The sequence below is a fragment of the Crotalus tigris genome, unplaced genomic scaffold (assembly GCF_016545835.1).
Source record: "Crotalus tigris isolate CLP2741 ecotype Arizona unplaced genomic scaffold, ASM1654583v1 scf7180000020772.1195989, whole genome shotgun sequence".
Lineage (NCBI taxonomy): Eukaryota > Metazoa > Chordata > Lepidosauria > Squamata > Viperidae > Crotalus > Crotalus tigris.
In genome coordinates, this window is record NW_024098171.1 from 124844 (window position 1) to 145956 (window position 21113).

Sequence of the window (21113 nt, forward strand, 5' to 3'; positions counted from 1 at the left end):
CTTGGCAACTGGCCTGTACTTACGACGGTTGCAGTGTCCCGGGGGTCACGTGATCCGATTTTTGTGACCTTCTGACAAGCAAAGTCGACGAGGAAGCCAGATCCGCTTAACAACCGTGCGACTAACTTCATGACTGCGGCGATTCACTTAACAACGGTGGGAAGCAGCTTCGCAAAGTGGGGCCAAGCTCCCTGAACAACTGTCTTACTGAGCAACATAAATTTCGGGCTCCATTGTGGACGTAAGTCGAATTCTCCACATCTGGAATGGTATAGGGCAAGAGTAGGCAACCTCGGCTCTTTTATGACTCATGGACTTCAACTCCCAGAATTCCTGAGTCAGCATAGCCATGAAAGCCGGCTGGCTGACTTTGGGCCAATTGCCAGGAGACGGTGAGTTCTAGTCCCGCCTTAGCCATGAAAGCCGGCTGGGTGACTTTGAGCCAATCGCCAGGAGACAGTGAGTTCTAGTGTCCCCTTAGCCATGAAAGCCGGCTGGCTGACTTTGGGCCAGTCCCTCTCTCTTAGCCCGACTCATTTCAGAGGGTTGTTATTGTGGGGAAAATAGCAGGGGGAAGGAACTTTAGGTATCGTTGCCACCCTATTTGTAACAATAAAAGCGATCTATAAAGCAGTAAATAAAATAAATTAATTGAATCATAGGAGGACTTTGCTGAGAAATGAGGTGGAACTCCCAGCAGGTATAATAGTCTTATGGTATGACTGCATAGTGTTTCACACCGTAGTTGAGTTATGAATTCATTGCTCCAGGGCATCTTCCCCCAGCAATAAGAGAAAACCAAAAAAAATAAATAATGGAAAACAGATACACCACTTATATCACCGCAGGGCTTAGCTGAGCATTAAATCATGATGTTTCTGGCCCTTTGGAAATAAATAAAAAAAAAACCTGCTGTTTTAAAACCATTGTTTGATAATGACCTGGATTATGCCGGGAAATGCAGTCCCGCTAATGTAGACGTTGCCTTCCCTCCACGCAGGAGGCATAAAATTGCTTTTGAATCGCTTGCAGAGATAATTCAAGGCTTCTCGGTGCATTTATGCCTCACGCGGAGATGGGAAAAATGTGTCACCCAGAGACAAATGGCTTGCCCAAAAGCCAAGTGGCCGTTTGCCAATTCCATGCAGAAGAATGGCGTTTGGAAGGCCTGGAGGTCTTCTAGTCCAACCCCTTCTCAAAGGAGGCCCCCATATGCATTGTCCCTCCATCACTGCTGGAGCAAGGGATTGGACTTGAACAGGGGTCCCCCACCTGTGGGCCACGTCCGGTCGCCACGGCCCATTAGCAAGACAGGCTGGCCAGTGTGTGAAAATGGGATGCCGCTGCGCTGCAAGGCACAAAAAATGGACGTTGCACTGTGGGGCGCGGAAACGGGCCATTGCTGCATTGCAGGATGCCAAAACCGGCTGCCACCACACTGCGAAGACACAAACATGGACCACTGCCGCACTGCAAGACACAAAAAAGCTGTAGGGGTGACTTTGGGCCAATTACGAGGAGACTGGGAGTTATAGTCTCACCTTAGGCATGAAAGTTGGCTGAGTGATTTTGGGACTATCACCAGGAAATGGTCAGTTCTACTCCCACCTTACACATGGCTGGGTGACTTTGGGCCAATCACCAGGAGACTGGGAGTTATAGTCTCACCTTAGGTATGAAAGCTGGCCGGGTGACTTTGGGACAATCACCAGGAGACGGTGAGTTCTAGTCCGCCTTAGCCATGAAAGCTGGCTGGGTGACTTTGGGCCAATGACCAGGAACGTTGAGTTCTACCCCCACCTTACACATGGCTGGATGACTTTGGGCCAATCACCAGGAGACTGGGAGTTATAGTCTCACCTTAGGCATGAAAGCTGGCTGGGTGACGTTGGGACAATCACCAGGAAATGGTCAGTTCTACCCCCACCTTACACATGGCTGGGTGACTTTGGGCCAATCACTAGGAGACTGGGAGTTATAGTCTCTCCTTAGGCATGAAAGCTGGCTGGGTGATTTGTGGCTAATCACCAGGAGAGTGGGAGTTATAGTCCTGTCTTAGGCATGAAAGTCAGCTTGGCGACCTTCGGCCAGTCACCCACTCTCAGCCCAGCCCATCTTACAGGGCTGTTTTTTGGAAGTGAAAACACATACAGTACAATCTTGGGCCACTTCCCTGTTAAAAAAGGACCAGATCCCCCCTCCTGCTCTGAAAACATCCCAATTGTCTATTTTTTCTCCCCTTCAAATCGACGAGCAGCGGCAGAAAACCAAAATATAGGAGAATGTCTCTGGACTACAAGTTTTGTTTTTTTTTTTTTGCTTCCTAAGCCCTTCCTAAAACTCCGAGAAAACATTAGCCAGCTCCTGCATTACTCAGTATAAACCAATTATGCCAATCCTTATAGTAAAACGAGTTACCTGCATTTAATTAAAGAGAACATTTGCACAATAAAAAGCCTCTCTCCTATCATCAAAGTGACAAGAGAGAAAAAAAAAACTAATTAAAGATGAAGAATCTCTTTAGAACATGATCTTGGAAGACTAATTTAATATTTGCATTGTTGCTTCTTTTCTTGAATTCTCAGGGTCTGGCATTTCGTTAAAAGACAAAGCGAGACTCGGATTAACTCCTTAGGAACTGCGGCAGGAACGTGAACTACACAGGCAGTCCTCGGCTTACGACCACAAGGGAGCCCAACAACCATTTCTGTCTCTAAGTGAGAAAAATAGTTGAGTTTTGCCTCGTTTTACGACCTTTGTCACTGATGTTGTGAATCCCTGCAGTCGTTAAGTTAGTGGCACGGTTGTGAAGTGAATCTGCATTTCCTCCATGGACTTTGCTTGTCGGAAGGTGGCAAAAGGGGATCACGTGATCCCCCAGGGACACGGCGACCGTCGTAAATAGGAGTCAGTTGCCAAGCAACGGAATTTTGATCCCGTGACCACGGGGATGCAGCAACGGTCATTAAGTGTGAAAAATGGCCATAAGTCACTTTTTTCCATGTTGTCGTAACTCTGAAGAGTCACTCAAGAAACAGTCGTCAGTCAGTCAGGGACGACTTGTACAGAGAACAGCTCAAAAAATAAAAGATTGAAAAAGATCCACATGTTATATATTTCCCCTAGGCAAGGGGGAGACAACCTTGGCACTTTTATGACTTGTGGACTTCAACTCCCACAATTCCTGTGCCAGCATGAGGAAACTATGGCCCCTTCATGATTCGTGGACTTCAACTCCCAAAATTCCTGAGCCAGCATGGGGGAACAATGGCCCCTTCATGACTCGTGGACTTCAACTCCCAGAATTCCTGAGCCAGCACAGCTCAGCTTGGAAACCTCTCCCTTTCCCCTCAGCATGGCTGGCTCAGGAATTCTGGGAGCTGAAGTCCACGAGTCATAAAAGAGCCAAGGTTGCCTACCCCTGCCATAGATCCTGAAAATTGTGCAATAGTCCCTGAATTAAAGATATTCCTTGGCTAAAACTGTCCTTTTTTTTCTAAGGGGGAGGGGCAGAATATACAAGTAGTCCTCGACTGACGCCCACAACGGAGCCCCACATTTTTCGTGCTAAGCAAAGCAGCTGAAGTGAGCTTTGCTCCATTTGACGACCTTTCTCGCCACAGTTGTTATTAAGCAGATCAAGAGGCCATGACGCCAATCTGGCTTCCCCACCACCCCCACTAACATGGCTGGCTGGGGAATTCTGGGAGCTGAAGTCCATAAGTCTTAAAAGTTGCCAAGGCTGGACACTCTCCTGCTCTAAGGCAGAGGCCCCCAATCTTTGGGGTACCGGGGACCGGTTTATTTATTTATTTATTTATTTATTTATTTATTTATTTATTTATTTATTTATGAGACTTATATGCCGCTTTAAGTGCAAGCACTCTCTAAGCGGTGTACACCAGTAAACAATGTATATATATATATATATATATATATATATATATATATATATATATATATATATATATATATTTACATTGCCCCCAACAATCTGGGTCCTCATTTTACCTACCCCGGAAGGATGGAAGGCTGAGTCAACCTTGAGCCGGTGAGATTTGAACCGCTGACCTGCTGAACACAGTCAGCTAAAGTGGCCTGCAGTACTGCACTCGAACTGCTGCGCCACCTCGGTTCCGTGGAGAGAGGTTTTTCCACAAACCGGAGGGTGCGTGGTTTTGTGTGTTGCCTACATCCCACGGATGGGGCTTTGCTTGTTTGTGTGGACCGGTTGCCAGCATGCCACGGCCCGGTACCGGTTCACAGCCCGGGGGTTGGTCACCCTCCTGCTCTAAGACGTCTCGATTTAAGTTCAACTTAATTTTTTCATTTTTTTTTTTTTGGCAGTGATCGTTCCTGGCTGTAGGTAACTTGTGTACATATGTGTCAGCAGACATTTTGCCCACACCTCACTTGGGGACTTGTTAAGCGAGGCCTTCTCACTCGCAGCCAGGAAGAAGCTAAAATTGTCTTTTCAGCCCCAAATTGTCTCTACATAATTGAAACTGTCTCCAGAATGCGAAAAGCCCACGTTGGCACCTGAAGCATCGGCGCAGTGCTCAAAAACGGGGTGTTTTGAATCCAAGAACGTTTGGGACTCAAAAGCGCACAGATATTCCTCGCCTTACGACCACGATTGGGTCCAACGTTTCTGTGGCTAAGAAGGGAAGAGTGCAAAGCTTATGGAAACTGCCAAGCCGGTTGACTTACTTCAATGTCTGCTGTGCACCCCCAACTTTTTCCAGGTTACCCGTAGTCCTCGACTTACAACAAGGGAGCCCAAATATTTCCGTGGCTAAGCGAGGCGTTGGTTAAGTGAGGTTTCCCGTCTCCCCCCCAATTTTACAAGCTTTCTTGCCAAAGTTAAGTGAACCACTGCCGTCGTTAAGTCAGTAACACGGTTGTTAAGTGAATCGGGCTCTCCCATTGACTTGGTTTGTCGGAAGGCCGCAAAAGGGGATCAGGTGAGCCCAGGGATACGGCGACCGTCATAAATACGAACCAGTTGCCGAGTTAGATGATGCTGGGGGGGGGGGGAGAATGTGAATGAGAGTCCAGCTAGACATAACAACACTAAACCTAGCGGGAGAATCAAGGTTATTGTAACCAGAGCTGATAAGGATTTCACAGGCTGGAGAACTGTAGAAGAAGCCCGCACTTCAAGCTAATTGGGGAATGTGATTTATGACTATTATTTGGAGGAGGGAATTGTGCTTTGATACTAGGTGTCCAGGGGAGGGGAATTCAGTTTTTGGCTTCTGTTGTGTAGTGCCGATATTATGCTACGCGAATAAAAGGTTCTTTAAGGTAAACAATGCCTCGAAGTTCTTTCGAAGAGTTTCATCTGTCGGAACCATGACACCCCATTTGTGACTTCCCAGCAAAGCCAACAGGGAAAGCTGGATTCGCTTAACGACTGCAGGATTCACTTAACAAATGCAGTCATTTGCTTAACAACCCTGGCCGAAAAAGGTCCTAAAATCAGGTGCAATTCACTTAATGACCACTTTGCTCAGCAAAGAAATTTCGGGCCCCAATTGTAGTTCTTAAGTCAAGGACAATGTGTCTGTTGAAACCCTGGAGGTCATAAAATATATTCAAATTTCTGTTATTTTGCATTTCTAAAGGAAAGAAATTTGTTCCTTCGTTATTTTCTCTCCCACGGTACCAAAAAAAAAAAAAGGTAAGTAGAGTGTATGTAAAAGCTTTAAAAATTCAACGGCTTCCAAAGGGCTGAAAAGTTGTGCATTTTGTTCTCTGCGCCATTGTTTTATTCTGTTTCAGCAGGTGCTGCTGGCACCGTATTCCTCCCTTTTCTATTGAAGAACAATTTGGCTTTAAAGAACACAATGGCTGAGCCGAAAGGGAAGCTTCTCAGATGAAAAACTGAACAAAGAAAACTCCATAAAATTAAGAAATGTTACTCTGAGCTATGCTTCTTCTTTTATTTTCGCTGCCCACATAAATGTTAATTAAGAGGAAGGTGATGAAACAAATGCACAAAATGAAGTTGGGAATTCAGGTAGTCCTCGGCTTAGGACCAAAACTGAGCCCAACGTTTCTGTCGCTAAGAGAGCATCAAAACCACTCAGTCCTCCTCCTCCTCCTCCTCTCTGCAAACCCCACACCCTTGTATCACTGATGATGTTACCTAGTTGGGTAATGAGACGTCTGCAAGAAAACAACCATGGTTAGAGAGCACTAGGGATCCTGCAGTCCTCCTTCTCTCCACAAATCTCATTCCCTTCTATCACTGATGATGTTACCTAGTTGGGTCATGAGATGTCTACAAGAAAACAATCCAGATCACAGAGCACTAAGGATCCTGCAGTCCTCCTCCCTCCTCCTCCTCCTCCTTTCCACAAATCTCATTCCCTTCTATCACTGATGATGTTACCCAGTTCGGTCATGAGACGTCTGCAAGAAGACCCACCAAGCTCAGAGAGCACCAAGGACCCCACAGTCCAACCCTGAGCTACAGTCTCTTCTATCGGAGGGCCAACTTATTAACAAGGGACCTCAAACCTAAACCCTCTTTCAGGTACAGCCTCTTGAGCTGACGTTACCCTGGAACATTTTGTACTCTTGAAATTTTTATTCCCGTGCACAATGGTGGGATTATAAACTAGCGAACTGGAAAAATTAAGCCCTTTTATAACGTTAATGCATTGTTGCATTTCTCTCTCTCTCTCTCTCTCTCCCCCCCCCTCTTGTTAAAGGTTGAAGAAGGAGAATGCAAACGGGAGAAGGGAAGATCAAAGAAATATATTATTAATTAATATACTAATTATGGAATTATCAAATTTAACCATTACTGACGGTTAATTATTATTGTCTCCCCCCCCCCAAATCTATAAACCAGTGTTTCTCAACCTTGACCATTTTAAGGCAGGTGGACTTCAACTCCCAGAATTCCACAGCCAGCAATGCTGGCTGTGGAATTCTGGGAGTTGAAGTCCACCTGCCTTAAAATGGTCAAGGTTGAGAAACACTGCTATAAACCAAGACAGCACGCCGTACACCAGGCACTAGAGATGGTTATTGTTAAAAACCAAGAAAGTATTTTTAAATCACAAAACAAAAAAGATTCGATAAGATACAGCCTCAATTGCACCAAAATGTTACGGTTGAATCTTTTGGACAAAACACTTACATGATACAGAGCCACGACTGCTGATACTGGATCCCGGTGACTGTGGCGGTCACCCCCTGAATTGTGTCCGATAAAAGGTGAACTGTTCGAAAGAACAAAAAAGAAAATAATAATAATAATTTTGATTCCTTTTACATATACAGTTGCCTTTAAGTTCACTCCACGTTTGCCAGAAACCTATAGAAAATTTGGTCTTCCGGTGTTTTGCTTGTAATCTCCATCACTGGAAATTTTCAGAGTAACAGAGTTGGGAGGCGGCTTGGAGGTCATCTAGTCCAACCCCCTGCTCAAGCAAGAGACCCTATACCATTTCAAACAAAGGATTGTCCAATCTCTTCTTAAAAACTTCCAGTGTTGGAGCATTCATCGCTTCTGGAGGCAGGTAGTTCCACTGGTTAATTGTTCTCACTGTCAGGAAGTTTCTCCATAGTTCTAGGTTGCTTCTCTCCTTGATGAGTTTCCATCCGTTTCTTCTTGTCCTGCCTTCAGGGGCTTTGGAGAATAGCTTGACTCCCTCTTCTTTGGGGCAGCCCCTGAGATACTGGACCACTGCCATCATGTCACCCCTAGTCCTGAACTTCAACAGGATACAGAATGACAGACTTGGAAGGGACCTTGGAGGTCTTCTAGTCCAGCCCCCTGCTCGAGCAGGACACCCTATACCATTTCAGACAAATGGCTGTCCAATCTCTTCTTAAAAACTTCCAACACTGGAGCACCCACAACTTCTGGAGGCAGGTTGTTCCACTGATGAATTGTTCTATCAGGAAATTTCTCCTTAATTCCAGGTTGCTTCTCCCCTTGATGAGTTTCCACCCGTTGCTTCTTGTCCTGCCATCAGGTGCTTTGGAGAAGAGGCTGAAATCCCTCGTCTTACATTTTTCAAAAAGAGGCTGGATAATCATTCGACAGCGGTCATGAGTTGAGCATGGGGTTGGACTAGAAGACCTCCAAGGTCCCTACTTCCAGCCCTGAGGTTCTATTTTCTATATTCCATGTAAATTAAGGCGCAGAGGAATCCCAGGATCAACTGTGGGCATTTTCCAACATTAGAGATGGACAGTGAAAGGGGTGACATGATAGCAGTGGTCCAGTATCTCAGGGGCTGCCCCAAAGAAGAGGGAGTCAAGCTATTCTCCAAAGCGCCTGAAGGCAGGACAAGAAGCAACGGGTGGAAACTAATCAAGGAGAGAAGCAACCTAGAACGAAGGAGAAACTTCCTGACAGTCAGAACAATTAACCAGTGGAACTACCTGCCTCCAGAAGCAGTAAATGCTCCAACACTGGAAGTTTTTAAGAAGAGACTGGACAGCCATTTGTCCGAAATGGTATAGATCAGTGGTGGCGAACCTATGGCACGGGTGCCAGAGGCGGCACTCAGAGCCCTCTCTGTGGGCACGCGCGCCATCACCCCAGTCCTAGGCCTTCAGCTGGGTTTCATAAATCCTTTTCGCTTTAGGCCTCCGCCGCTGTGTACAAAAAAAAAAAAAAATCCAATCAATCAGTTTCAACTTCTTGCAGAAAAAAAAAGATATTGCAAAGTTGGAATTGATTGATTGACGTTTTTAGTCCCACCCAGTCTGCTGTTACCACTGCAGCCACGCCCACCCAATGGGCCACACCCACCCTATGGGCCACACCCACCCAGCACCCGACGATGCATAAGTGGGTTTTGGGTTGCAGTTTGGGCACTCAGTCTCTGAAAGGTTCGCCATCACTGGTATAGGGTTTCCTGCCTGAGCAGGGGGTTGGACTAGATGACCTCCAAGATCCCTTCCAATTACTACTACTACTACTACTACTACTACTACTACTACTACTACTACTACTACTTATTATTATTATTATTATTATTATTATTATTATTATTATTATTATTATTATTATTATTATTATACTACCATGGATTGGGAAGGGGGTACCCAGAACGCCAACATCCTACGAAAAAAAATCACCCACATTTTCCCCAGCCTAGACAAACGAGAAGGAAATTGTACCATTCCCCTCTCTGGGGGTCCCCGAATCGGTGAATAAAGTGCTCATAATTTTGTCAAAGTTGCAGCTCGGCTCTGAGTTGTCGGAGTCTTCGGCAAAGTGTTTTAACATCTCCCGCAAAACGTCGTCCAGTGACGTGGCCGTCTCGTCCAGAATGATGCTCGCTCTGGCCAGGAAGCCGTCCAGATCGCGGTGGGCTCTGACCTCCTCTTCAAAATTCTTTAATTTTAGGTACTGCAAGGAAAAAACAAAACAAAACACAGAAACAGGGCATGGCGTTGGTGTCTCATTCAAGCCACAACTCTGGAAGAAACACAACACACCGTCACCTGGGGCGAGTCCAAAGAGAGCGGCTAATGAATTTATTTACGGAATTTGTGTTCCGCTCGTTTCGCTATCGAGTGACAATTTATTTATTTAAAAATTTGACGGGCTGCCCCTCTTACCGTTAAGGTAATTCTGGTGGCTTATGGAGATAAAAAGGTATCGACGTTCAAACATGATTCAAATGAAAGTGACACACACACACACACACACACACACACACGGGGCACTGCGACTGTCGTAAACACGAGCCTGAATTTTGGCCACGTGACCGTGGGGAGGCTGCGACGGATCGAAAAAAAATGGACATTGGTTGCTTTTTTTCAGGGCGGCTGTAAGTTTGAACGGTCCCTAAACAAAAAGGACGTAAGTCGAGGACTTCCTGAATAGACATGCAGGGAGGAGACGGTGCTCGCTGCACTTTGAAACCTTAAGGGGAAGGAAAACTGGTCAGGTTGAGAATTCGTTAACAAATGGGCCCTTCAAATCACTGATGAGTATTTCTAAGGCGCCCATTTGTCTTTTCCTGATAGTTACCACCTGTGCAGCTACACACTCAGGGCCAACCAGAAATTTACATTTTGTAGTATTTGGCTTCCCCCTCCCCCAAATAACACTTTATTGATATACCCTCCTTCCTTTTTCCCTTTCTGTCCTTCCTTTTCTATCTTCTCTATCCTTTCTTCCTTTTCTACCTTCTTCCTTCCTTTCTTTTCTACTTTCTCCTTCCTTCCTTCTTTCCTTCCTTTCTTTTCTACCTTCTTTCCTTCCTTTTCTACCTTCTTTATTCTTCCTTTTTTCTTTCCTTTCCTTCCTTCCTTTTCTACCTTCTCTATCCTTTCTTCCTTTTCTACCTTCTTCCTTCCTTTCTACTTTCTCCATCCTTTCTTCCTTTCCTCTTTCTTTTCTACCTTTTTTCTTCCTTTTCTATCTTCTCTATCCTCTTCCTTTTCTACCTTCTTCCTTCCTTTCTTTTCTACTTTCTTCATCCTTTCTTCCTTTCCTTCCTTCCTTCTTCCCTCTTTTCTACCTTCTTTCCTTCCTTTTTTACCTTCTCTATCCTTCCTTTTTCCTTTCCTTCCTTTCTTTTCTACCTTCTTTCCTTCTTTTTCTACCATCTTTATTCCTCCTTTTTCATTTCCTTTCCTTCCTTTTCTATTCTTCCTTTCCTTCCTTCCTTTCTTTTCTACCTTCTCTATCCTTCCTTTTTCCTTCCTTCCTTTCCACTCTCTCTATCCTTTCTTTGTTTTCTACCTTTTCTACCTTCTTTCCTTCCTTTTCTACCTTCACTTTCCTTCCTTCCTTTTCTAACTTCTCTATCCTTTCTTCATTTTCTACCTTTTCTTCTTCCTTCCTTCCTTTTCTACTTTCTCTATCCTTCCTGTTCCTTTCCTTCCTCCCTTTTCTACCTTCTTTCCTTCCTTTTCTACCTTCTCTATCCTTCCTTTCTTTTCTACCTTCCTTCCTTCCTCACTGATTTTCCTTCTCTAATCTATATAGTGTATTTGTTTTATTTTAACAAATACAAGAAAGTGCAATCGGGGGGGGGGGAGCAAAGAAAGGAGAAATTTCCTGACAGCCAGACCAAATAACCTTGGATTCAATTGTGCTCCTAACGGGAGGACTATCAGTATTAGACCCTAAAAATTGTGTTTCTCAACCTTGGCAGGATGGGTGGGCGTCAACCCCGAGAATTCCCCCAGCAGCCTGTCTTCACTCAGGGCCCCTAATTTTTGTAACTGACCTTAAATCTTTGCAAAACATCATCAAGCCCAATAAAAACCGCCCGCCGGGATCGGGCGATGCTTCCTTCTCCACCCAACTTTGATGGACCTCCTATCTCAAAAGATTACAAAATTTTGCATGTCCCTGGGGCCCCGTCTCCCGTTACCGGCCGTGGACGGAAAAGCCCGAACGATGTCAGGAGCCAGCAAACCCATCAAAGGCTCTGCTGCAGGGAACGGCCCAAATGCCAACGAGGTTAAACGCTTTAGGAAAAGTCCTTTTCATCTGTCCGACGGGGAAACTGGCAGCGGCCGTTGGTGCAGCAGGAAACGGGACTTTCCTCTGCAATCATTTTATAGTCCTCCGTGCGCTACTCAAGTTCGGCCAAGGGGACAGATGTGACGGCAGCTATAGGATAGAAACCCATAAATGAGAGCGCTGCGTGAGCCGGCAGGATGGGGCTTCGAAGCTTTGATTAAAGGATACGGATATCAACAGACATTTAATGGCCCAGCGGGGTCTTCTCCTGCTTTTTGTACGGGCGTTGCTGTTGACCTCCCAAATCTGGGATCCCCCCTGACGGACGAGGGCGTAATGCCTGCATGCCATGCACGGGCAAACATTTCGAGTGCGGAAAGCTTGGGAGTGTCTTTCCTATTTTGAGTGTTTTCTACTTAAAAATCAACTCTTGAGCGATTTGCCTATGGAGATTCTCCGTCATCCAGGTCACGGCTGTCCCAAAGGTGCTGTTCCAGGAGGCAGACGGACTGCCTTGTTTTTCCTTTGAAGACGTTTCGCTTCTCATCCCAGAAGCTTCTTCGGCTCTGACTGGATGGTGGGGGGAGGGAAGGATTTATACTCCTTGCAGACCGCTGGTCATTTGCCTCCTTTTACAGCAGGGGTGTCAAACTCAATTTCATTGAGGGCCGCATCAGCATTGCGGTTGCCCTGGGGGGGGGGCGTGGCCAGGGTGGGTGTGGCCTACTGGGTGGGCGTGGCCAGCTCTACATCATTCGCATCAAGGGGGCCTGTGGGGGCCTGGGCAGGAGTGGGACAGATGTGAGGGTCTCTGGCAGAAGGGGGGGGGACCAGGGCAGAGCCCATCAAGCCGGATATGTGAAGTAGGCAAGGGCCATTTGCTGGCCACTTCCAGGCGATGGTGCATTTCTTCATTCCCCACAAAGGGTGACCCCTCCCCAGCATGTATCGAGGGGATGGGGCCAAAGCAGCAGGGGCTGGTTCCTCGTTGTTTCCAGACCGCCTTGTGGAGCTAAGACTGAACGCTTTTCAGCATAGAGGGCCACCACAAAATTGTACATTGGCTCCCGGCTGGCCTGGGCCAGGGCCAAGGCAGCGGGGGCCGTTCCCTCACTGTTTCCAGGATGGCTTCGCAGGCCGCATGAAACCACTTCGCGGGCCGCATCCAGCCCCCGGGCCTTGTTTTTGACATGTGTGTTTTAGAGAGTCGTTGAGGCCATTTGAGCAGACAGACAAACCTCCAAGTGGCCTCCACGACTCTCCAAAACAGTGGTTCTCAACCTTTTTAATGCCGCGACCCCCCCCAACCGGTCGTAAGTCAAGGATTACTCAACCGGTCGTAAGTCGAGGACTACTCAACTGGTGCAGCACCGTTTGCAGAATGGGACTTTTGGCGGGCTCAGCAGGGCAGAGACAGCCTGGACAATTCCTATTGGCTTTTGAAAGCCATTAGAATTAGACTCTATTCAAGAGATTCTATTCTATTGGCTTTCCAAAGCCAATAGAATAAAAGGGAGTAGCACAGCTAAGGAAAAGGGGGGAAAAATGGCGGACTGCGTTGTTTGGCGACCCCTGTGAAATGGTCGTTCGACCCCAAATGGGGTCCCGACCCACAGGTTGAGAACCACTGCTCTAAAAGAAGGCAAAGGACCAGCTGTCTGCAAGGAGTATAAATCTTTCCATTCCCCACCATCCAGCCAGAGCGGAAGAAGCTTCTGGGATGAGAAGCGAAACGTCTTCAAAGAAAACAAAGGAAGTCTCCTGAAAAAAAAGCACCTTTGAGACAACCTTGAGTTATTTCCTCCTTGTGTGCGGGACAACTGATTTTTCATAACAATTATGGCGTCTCGTTTGTCATAACAACTATGTCGCAACAATTTCTGACCGGGGTGGCCACCACACAGATTCTGGGAGAAGGTCCTACTTGCAAGGAGAAACATCTCACAGAACATCTATAATCCAGGAACTTTCCAGATGGATGGACAACAACCGGCCAACAACTTAGAAATACCCTAAGATTTGTTCTCACAAAAGTGCAGAAGACTGCATGCAGGTAGTCCTTACCACTGAGTCCAACATTCCTGTTGCTAAGCAAGACAGTTGTTAAGTGAGTTTTGCCCTGTTTTATGACCGTTCTTGCCACAACTGCTAAGTGAATCACTACAGTTGTGGTTAGCAACAAGGTTATTATTAAGTGAATCTGGCTTCCCGACTGACGTTGCTTGTCGCAAAAGGAGACCCCATGACCCAGGGACACTGCAACGGTCATAAATATGAGTCAACTGACAAGTATCTGAATTCTGATCACGTGACCACGAGGATGCTACAAAGGTGTGTGAAAAACGGTCACAAATCAACTTTTTTCCAGTGTGCTGTTGTAATTTTGAACAGCCACTAAATGAACTGTTGTAAAGTCAGACCCCACCAATTTCAGTATTAATTTTTAAAAGTGGCCATGCTTGTAAGCCCATCGAATGCCATCCAGATGTGCAATCGATTCTCTCAGCTGAAATGAAAGCTGGTTCTCCTTTTCTAATGACATCCGGGTAGTTCCAGAATAGGCCACAATATTGTAAAATAATTGTATGTATGTATGTGTATATATATATATGTGTGTGTTCGCATTGTCCTATGGAAAATTCAGATACAAGAACTGCCCACAAGAGAGAAGATCGGAGGCTGAAATAAAAAGATAACTGAAGACCACAAAAACTGATCCCAAAACTAAGGACCACAATTAAGAAAACATGCTTACGCCCGTATTTTTGGAAATATTATATATTTTATAAAGCCGAACGACTGAGAGACAGAACGATAATTAAAGTGGAATTGTACCTACTTTTCTCGATGTGTGCAATAAAACGCACCCAGAGCCGTCGCTTTCTGCTAAAAAAAAAAAAAGAGAAAAGTTATTTATTTGCCAATGGATGGATGGATTGATTGATTGATTGATTGATTGAACTGTTGGCTGATGTTCATTTGGGACAGCTTTATGCTCAAACTGGCCTATACAGGCAGTCCTCGACTTATGACCACAATTAAGCCTCAAATTTCCATTGCTAAGAGAGACTTTAGTTAAGTGAATTTGGCCCCGTTTTGCAACAATCTTTCACAATTTTTTAAGTGAAGTACTGCAGCTGTTAAAGTTAGTAATCCGGTTGTTAAGTGAATTTAGCTTCCCCATTGTCAGAAGGTTGCAAAAGCGGATCAACTCACACTGCGGCCATCATAAATGTGAGTCAATTGTCAAGCGTCTGAATTTTGGGGGATGATGCAAAGGTTGTAACTGTGAAAAACGGTCGTAAGTCACTTTTTTTCAGTGCTGTTGTAACTTTGAACAGACAGTAAATGGATTGTTGTGAGACAAGGTCCACCTGTAGAAGTTTGCGTCTCATCCCACAACAGCCCTTTGAGGTAGGCTGAATGAGACCAGCAAGACTAAACATACATTGTGGGGTTCACTGTATTGTAAGGGTTTAAGACAGGGTCTCCTCTTTCTTCCCAGGTTTTAACTATTTTAACTATCATTTTAATTATAACTCTTTTAAATATTATTATTATTATCAATAGTTCTTTGCGCACGGAAGGAAGAATGTAAAATTTCGCTTGGTATTCACGGTGAAAAAACACCAGCTTATTTTTTTTAACCGAAAACGATGGAAGAAAAAAAAATATTTGCTATGCTCTCCCATCTTTTCTTCTTTCCTAGGGGGAAAAAAATTATATATATATATTTTTTTCTTAAGTACCACAGAGAAATTCAATAGAAATACAATTAATTAGTATTGCCGGAAGGAGAAATCCAGGTCACGTTTGAAAACAAAGCCTGAATTGAGGGGGAAAAAAATTACATTATTTCAATTATCAGCTCCTTTGACAAGGAGACTCAGAGGAGCCCTCACAAGACAGATTTTGGGCTATAAATTTCGATACAGGCAGTCCTCGACTTACAACCGTTCATTTAGTGACCGTTCAAAGTTATAATGGCACTGAAAAAAGTGACTTATAATAATTTTTCACACTTAACGACCACTGCAGCATCCCCAGGGTCACATAATCAAAATTTGGACACTCGGCAACTGACTCGTATTTATGACGGATGCAATATCTTGGGATCACAAGATCCACTTTTGCGACCTTCTGACAAACAAAGTCAGTGTGGAAGACAGATTCGCTTAACAACCGTGTGACTAGCTGAACAATTGCAGTGATTCACTTAACAACTGGAGGCAAGAAAGGTCGTAAAACGGGGCAAAACCTGCTTAATAACAGTCTCGCTTAGCAGCTGAAATTTTGGAGTCAATTGTGGTCGTGAGTCAAGGACTATCTGAATTCTCAAAGTTAAGGCGTCTTTTTTTAAATTTCCGAACGGATGAAGAAAATATTTGGATCTGAGGTAAATGTTTACTCAGATCGTTATGCCTTTTAACCAACCACATGCCAATTGGCAAGATGCAGGCAGTCCTCAACTTACGACCACAAACTGAGGCCAACATTTTCTACGGCTAAGCAAGATGGTCGTTAAGTGAGTTTCCCCCATTTTGCGACCTCACTGGCCGCAGTTGTGAAGTGACTTGCTGCAGTTTTTCAGTCAGTAACATGGTTGTTAAGTGAATCTGCCTTCCCCGTTGACTTTGCTGTTAAATGAGACAGTTGATAAGTGAGTTTTGCCCCATTTTATGACCTTTCTGGCCACAGCTGTTAAGTGAATCACTGCAGTTGTTAAACTAGTTACACGGTTGCTAAGTGAATCTGGCTTTTGCATGTCAGAAAGTCGCAAAAGGGGATCACGTGATTCCTAGGACGCTGCAACTGACATAAGTACGAGTCAGTTGCCAAGTGTCCATTTGGTAAGTGAGTTTGCCCCATTTTACAATGTTTCTGGCCACAGCTGTCAGTTGCCAAGCGTCCCAATTTTAATCCCATGACTTTGGGTGGCTGCCAACAGTTGCTCAGGGTGAAAAATGGTCCTAAGTCACTTTTTTCCGGCCATTTTAAGTTTGAACCGTCACTAAACAGATGGTTGTAAGTCAAGGACTACCTACATGGCAAAAGCAGCCCTTTTACCGTGCCACAATTCCCCTCTAAATTTATATTTTAATCAGCTCTTCCAATCTACAAGAATAGCCCCACAGAGCTGGAACTGAAATAAATTTGGAATGCAAAACAGCCTAAAGTTGTTTTTCTGTTCTATTTCAGACCTGCAGAGATTATTTCATCATTATTCCTTAAGGATTTTATTTTTGTTTATTCGGCATCTCTAGAGCTGAAATGAATTAATTTCAGGGTTGGGTGGTGTTTTTTTTCTTTTTTAAATCCAGAGTGGTGGGTAGAAAGGAAAATGAGAGTAAATATTTCCAACCGGCTAATTCCCCCACCATGCCAGCCGATCTGTCAGAGTTGGGCTCCCATCATCCCCGGCTGAGGATGATGGATGGGGTAATCACCCTGGTTGAGGATGATGGAAGGGATAACATTGCAGGCTCCGTTTTCCCCAGCTTGATCCTAAACTTCCAGCATTATGGAAGTGGGAGAAAGAGAGGTGGTTCCCGCCCAAAATCTCTGTCGTTAAGTGAGATATTTGTGGTGATTTTTGCTCCATTTTACGACCTTGCTTGCTACAGCTGTTAAGAGACTCGCTGCAGTTGTTAACTCAGTCACACAGCGATTAAGTGAATCTGGCATCCCCCCCGTTGACTCTGCTTGTCGGAAAGTCACCGAAAGGGGATACGTGATCCCGGGGACGCTGCGACCGTCATAAATACGAGTCAGTTGCTAAGCGTCTTGAACTTTGATCTTGGGCATGCTTCAACGGTCGTTAAGTGTGGAAAAACGGCCCTAAGTCACTTCTTTCATTGCCGTTGCAACCTTCGAACAGTCAGTGAACAAACGGACGTAAGTCGAGGACTATCCAAATTCGGACGTGCGGCAATTCGTTTGTGCTGTATTTACGACGATTGCCGAGGGGCCAAATCCAGGGCATCCATCTTCCATTCCTGAGGAAATGAATGTTGCAACCTTTAAACCAGTGGTTCTCAACCTGTGGATCGGGACCCCATTTCGGGTCGAACGACCATTTCACGGGGGTCGCCAAACAACGCAGTCCGCCATTTTTTTCCCCCTTTTCCTTAGCTGTGCTACTCCCTTTTATTCTATTGGCTTTTGAAAGCCAATAGAATAGACTCTCTTGAATAGAGTCTAATTCTATTGGCTTTCAAAAGCCAATAGGAATTGTCCAGGCTGTCTCTGCCCTGCTGAGCCCGCCAAAAGTCCCATTCTGCAAACGGTGCTGCACCAGTTGAGTAGTCCTCGACTTACGACCAGTTGAGTAGTCCTCGACTTACGACCGGTTGGGGGTCGCGGCATTAAAAAGGTTGAGAACCACTGCTTTAATCGGCCAGTAAGCAGAGGGATGTAAGTCGAGGACTATCCAAATTCGGACGGGGGGGGGCGCCACGCGTTCGTGCTGTATTTACGACGACTGCCGAAGCGCCAAATCCAGGGGATCCATCTTGCCCTCTTGATGGAAAAAGGCCCTTAAGTGGCCAGCCTCTGGCCCTTATCAGCTTTCTAAAATAAGAATTTTTTTTTATCAGACGCGGGATTCGGGTATTGTGCCCGGCGACAGGAAAAAAAAAAAAAAAGCCGGCGGCCTTAATGCAAGGAAACGGCACCCAGTGTGTGTGTTGTGTTGTGCATTCAGTCTCCGAACGCTCGGTTCCTCCGCCTGGAAGGAATTTGTCGGCGCCACCCGAATGGGCTTCCCTTGAAAAGGTTCCTTTCTTACCAATTATTTATTATAGGAGCCAAATTCCATCCCATTTGCCTCCTCCTCCTCCTCTCCCCCCCCCCCACTGGGATTTGGAAACTATTCAACCGGTCAAGCCGCCGGGCAGGCTCCGTGTGTGTGCCTGCGTGCGTCTTGGGAGTCTTTCAGGAAACTCTTGATTCCCGAATCTGGGGACAACCTATTGTGCGACAAAGGTGGGACCAGATCCATCAATTGCCGTTAGTGTCTGCCTGCTCAAAGGGCCGGTCCTGCCCCATTATTACCGCTAACAAAGCCGCTTCCTGCTCTGCAAATAGATTTATTTTTTTCTCTCTCTCTCTCTCTTTTTAAGCCAAGCGGGAAGAAACTTGGACAAGAAAAAAAAGAGAGAGAGATTAATTGATTTATTTATTTGCTTTTTTTTTTTTTTTAAACTCGTTTTGACCCTGGGACAGATGTTTTGAGCCTCTGTGAAATCCGGTCTTCAGCCCCAGAAAGGCAGAACTGTTGAGCGAAAGAGCGGTGGAAGAGACGCCGGTTCAAAAGCCCCCCCTTGGTTAGAAGGCGGTGGAGGTCGTCCTGGTCTTAGAACGGTTCGTTTAGTGACCGTTCGAACTTACGGCGACACTGGGAAAAGGTGACTTTTAGGACCGTTTTTCACACTTGCAGGCCGTTGCAGCCTGCCCTAGGGTCACATGGTCAAAATCCAGAGGTTTTGGCAACGGACTCGGATTTATGACGGTTTGCAGTGTGCCCCCGGGGTCACGTGATCCCCTTTTGCAATCTTCTGACAAACAATGGGGGGAAGCCGGATTCACTGAACGACTGTGTTACTGCAACGATTCATTTAACAACTGGTGATTGGCCCAAAGTCACCCAGCCAGCTGTTGGACTTAAGGCAGGACTAGAACTCACTCTCCCCTGGTGACTGGTCCAAAGTCATCCAGCTGGCTTTCATGCCTAAGCTGGGACTAGAACTCACCATCTCCTAGTGCAGTGGTTCTCAACCTTTTTAATGCCGCGACCCCCAACCGGTCGTAAGTCGAGGACTACTCAACCGGTCGTAAGTCGAGGACTACTCAACTGGTGCAGCACCATTTGCAGAATGGGACTTTTGGCAGGCTCAGCAGGGCAGAGACAGCCTGGACAATTCCTATTGGCTTTTGAAAGCCAATAGAATTAGACTCTATTCAAGAGAGTCTATTCTATTGGCTTTCAAAAGCCAATAGAATAAAAGGGAGTAGCACAGCTAAAGAAAAGGGGGAAAAATGGCGGACTGCGTTGTTTGGCGACCCCCGTGAAATGGTCGTTCGACCCCAAATGGGGTCCCGACCCACAGGTTGAGAACCGCTGGCCTAGTGGTTGGTCCAAAGTCACCTAGCCGGTTTTTGGACTTAAGGCACAACTAGAACTCACCCTCCCCTGGTGATTGGTCCAAAGTCGCCCAGCTGGCTTTCATACCTAAGGCAAGACTAGAACTCACCGTCTCCTAGTGATTGGTCCAAAGTCACCTAGCCAGCTTTCATACCTAAGGCAGGACTAGAACTCACCCTCTCCTGGTGACTGGTCCAAAGTCACCCAGCCGGTTTTTGGACATAAGGCACAACTAGAACTCACCATCTCCTGGTTTCTGGGCCAGCACAGTAACATCTTCACACCATCTACCCAGAGACTTTCCTAACATTATCAGGACTAGTAAATTGAACCTTGAAAGGACCTTTTACATACACTGCCTGCATTCCAGAAAGCAAACCGAATCTCTGGCTTTACTAACCAGAGATAACAACAAGAGCTTTAAGAGAGCTTTACAACTGGGGGAAAAAAAATCTGCTTGATTGTATTTTCTGCAAATCTCCCAGCTCAGCTTCTAGTAGGCTGAGTAAAACGGAAGCCAAGAGGAATAAATCAGGCCTTTGAAGGTCCTCCGGCATCTTTGCCACGAGTTTTAATTTCAGTGAGGATGCTACCACTAGCAACTGGGCTTTGGGTTTAAAAACTAAACAGACTGTGGTTTCCAGCAACGCCACAGAGGTCCCTGGGCCCACGCAGACCCGCAGGAATTGCTGCCTTGTTTTTGACCAAGCGCCCCGCTCAACTCGCAAAATCTAGTAGTAATTAGCGAGTGCGGTAATTACAGAGCAACTCCGTGGCAATTACTAAAGATATCTCTGTGGAAGAAAGGGAAAAGATGATGAATGCATCAGAAGTGCCCAAAGGAGAAACAGAAGGCATAAATCACGGAAGAATTTATTCTAAACAAAGTTAGAGTTGAAAGGATGCCCAGCGTCTTCCCTTGTAAATACCAGGGCGAGAATTTACACCCGACCGCCAAAGACATTAAACCAATAGCCGCTTTCTGTGAAATCCTGGTATAAATTCACTGTTGGATCGTGAGAACAGCAGCGCGTAGCCTAACTTGACTGGGTTTTTGTAGGGGTTTTTTAGAAAAAAAATAAGCCTGCTTTAGTACAGATAGTCCTCGACTTAATAATAATAAAGTTGGAAGGGAGCTTGAGGTCATCTAGTCCAACCCCCTGCTCAGGCAGGAAACCCTATACCATTTCGGACAAATGGCTGTCCAGTTGCTTCTTAAAAACTTCCAATGTTGGAGCATTCACAGCTTCTGGAGGCAGGTTGTTCCACTGGTTAATTGTTCTAACTGTCAGGAAGTTTCTCCTTAGTTCCAGGTTGCTTCTCTCCTTGGTTAGTTTCTATCCGTTGCTTCTGGTCCTGCCTTCAGGCGCTTTGGAGAATAGCTTGACTCCCTCTTCTTTGGGGCAGCCTCCGAGATATTGGAAGACTGCTATCCTGTCCCCCCTCGTCCTTTTCTTCGTTAAACTAGACATTCCCAATTCCAGCCACCGTTCCTTGTATGTTTTAGCCTCCACT

General features: G+C 45.7%; 1 protein-coding gene across 3 annotated transcripts in view; it reads right to left on the minus strand.

Moving 5' to 3' along the window:
• The window catches only part of SLC4A11 (solute carrier family 4 member 11), a 128066-nt gene that overhangs the window by 51175 nt on the left and 55778 nt on the right, over positions 1-21113 (minus strand). For 2 of the 3 annotated variants that reach the window (XM_039368365.1, XM_039368367.1), the window contains exons 4-6: positions 14295-14341; positions 9151-9382; positions 7154-7235 (exon numbers count right to left, since the gene is read on the minus strand). In XM_039368365.1, the coding sequence (XP_039224299.1) occupies positions 7154-7235; positions 9151-9382; positions 14295-14341 (361 nt within the window). The remainder of the gene's footprint in view (positions 1-7153; positions 7236-9150; positions 9383-14294; positions 14342-21113) is intronic. The other variant, XM_039368366.1, reaches the window with a different exon arrangement.